Source organism: Morone saxatilis, unplaced genomic scaffold (assembly GCF_004916995.1).
Source record: "Morone saxatilis isolate NCDOM2014 unplaced genomic scaffold, NCSU_SB_2.0 Contig1, whole genome shotgun sequence".
NCBI classification, from domain to species: domain Eukaryota; kingdom Metazoa; phylum Chordata; class Actinopteri; family Moronidae; genus Morone; species Morone saxatilis.
The window spans coordinates 17,798,413-17,801,015 of NW_023339651.1; the positions used below are offsets into that span (position 1 = coordinate 17,798,413).

Genomic DNA, 2,603 nt, shown 5'->3' on the forward strand with positions numbered 1-2,603 from the left:
TTCTTCATTTTCCGATTTTGGAATCTCAATTGAATATGAAAAGAACGAATGATACACGGATTGTTCTGGCTATCTCTAAGTCTAGCCAACCATTAACTTAAAGCTGAATGGATCAAATTCTGATAGTGAAAGGTGTCATTTTGTGGGGGTTGTGATGCTAAAAAAAAAAAGTATCCACTGATTTACAGCCACATCTTTCACAATCTAGAGAAAAAAGTCAATTTAGGCCAGTGTGCCTCCCATGATTGACAACATTTCTGTAAGTCAAATTGGCTTTAAACTCACTGTTGCAACACCTTGCACTAGTAATTTGAATGACTGTTAATATGAGAATATTAATTAACGCAACTTAAAAAAAAAAAATGTTGTAGGAGAACAAAGAAGGAGCAGTTTCATACATACACACACAAACACACACACACACACACACACAGACACACATACTTACAGTGTCCAGAGAGGCAGCAGCTCTCAGGTCTGGTAAGAAGCCGACCTCCAGCAGGTGTAACAAAAAAGTTTGGTCTTCTATGCCGTAGACTCGGTCCAGGAACAGGACCATGGCTGCTTTATGGTCCGGACAGAAACCAGCTGACATGTCTGGCTCCACCACTAACCCATCTTTGCATGTGCAGGCAAACACACAAGTCACCGCCTTTGATTTATGTTTTCACAAATTCATCTTTGATTGTATACTGGACCTGTTTCAAATCAAGATTACTGTTTTATATGTGTCAGGTGGGGTGGGTGCTGGAGGGTTTACTTACCTTTAGCCAGATTGGGCATTGAGAATGAAATGCTGATGACTCCCACCAGGTCTTCAATAGGAATCAAAGACCTCAGAATGGCTCTGATACGGATCGCTTCACCTTTACCAGCATGGATCAACTGATGTAAAATGGGTTAAGTAAGTGTGAGTAATAATACGCATGTGTGTGTATATGCCTGTGTACAGTGTGTTTACTCACGTGCATCTCTGGGGCACAGCGGCCCAGCAGGTCAATGAGAGCAGCATAGAAAGTCATGATGGCATTCCCCATGTGGATGGTATCATCTTCCTCTTCCTTCAGCATGCCACTGCTATACACACACACAAATAATAACCAGGTTAAACAAGTATCTCTCCTCTCAAAAACATTCTAATTTTACATTTTATTTTTGTGTGGGTATTTTTATGTTTTATGTACATGAGGTAGGTGGATCTGACTTCTAGTAGAATAACTATATATACAGATAAAAAGACAGTTTAACTGTGTGGAGGTGGGTGTAGTTTGCACTGCTGCAGGAGAGAGAGGTGTGGGGAAGGCTTATGAGAGCAGCGCCAGGTGATTTGATTATCTCAGCTGGTACTCATGGAGTAATCACACTCACCTCTTTTAAGGCAGTAGTGTGCTGGATCTCGAAGCTGACACACATGGCAGAGGAGACACAACCGGAGCAGACCTTAATGGACTTTTGGAAGCAGACTAAGTAGTGTGTTAATTGTGTGTGCGGCTGAGAAAAGAATAAAGCTGTCTTCTTCACTAATCCCTGTTGTTGGTCTGTGTGCTGGGAGAATCCTCTGTAGTAGCGAGTCTTGCTACACTGGCACCCAATGTACCTCAGCAAACAGGATGTCAGACCTCTGCAGCAGCCTCCACCGCTGGTGGCATGGCTGGGAGAAATACTGGGGGAGGTTTCTGCAATGTACCGAGAGCAGGCTGCTGTGAACAGGCAACATCTGGAGGCCCTCCACGACCAGGCAGGGAAGCAGAACCAGCTTCTTGCAAGTGTGCTGGCCCGATGGGGGCACAGTCACCATCTCCTCCTCCTCCCTCCATCTACAATATCACCATGCACAAGATGACAGCGGCGGATGACCCCCAAACATTCCTTGAGATGTTCGAGGCAACGGCGAAGGCGTGTGGCTCGCCCAGACTGCCAGCTTCTGCTCGGGGGAAATTCCGAAACATCAAAAGAGCCATCCTGGACCAGTAGTGGGTGCGGTGTCACAGACGGGCAGCCTTAGAGGCCGCCATCACCCTAGCAGAGGATCATCTGGCTGGTCATAATAGAGACCAGGCTCAGGAGAGGCGGCTCTCGGCACCCCGCAGAAAACCCACACCCCCACCTACCCATCATCAGTACACATTCACCCGGCCTTGCCCTTTGCCTCGCTCTAACTTTCTTCTGTTTTCTCCCCATCCCAGGGTCCAGCCACTTAAGGTGCTGTTCTCGACTTACAGAGGGTTCCTCAGGCGTCGGGGCAGGAGTGTTGGAGGTGTGGGCAGCCTGGACACTTCCGCAGGGAATGCCCGCTCATGGAGGTCAGCAAAGTGGTCCGGGTTGCTGGCCCACCAACACCCTCCCCTGGTCCAGGAGGGACATACAGCAATCCGGTAAGGATTCAAGGGGGTATACATCAGGCAATGGTGGATTCAGTGGATTCAGGCTGTATGCAGTCTATAATTCACCAGAACCTGGTTCGACCTGGGGCTTTGGTAGAGGCATCATGGGTGGATATTAGGTGTGTGCATGGGGATGTTCACAGATACCTGGTTGTGGTGGTGGAAATTGGATATAAGGATAAAAAGCATACTGTTAAGGCTGCGGTTAGTTCCCGCCTG

At 47.5% G+C, this 2,603-nt stretch overlaps 1 protein-coding gene across 1 annotated transcript in view; it reads right to left on the bottom strand.

The window, feature by feature from the left end:
• Window positions 1-2,603, bottom strand: part of LOC118334266 (ryanodine receptor 2-like) — a gene marked incomplete in the record, with an annotated part of 114,618 nt that overhangs the window by 82,856 nt on the left and 29,159 nt on the right. The window contains 3 exon segments of the mRNA XM_035670117.1: window positions 449-618; window positions 765-885; window positions 966-1,077. Of these exon segments, the coding sequence (XP_035526010.1) occupies window positions 449-618; window positions 765-885; window positions 966-1,077 (403 nt within the window).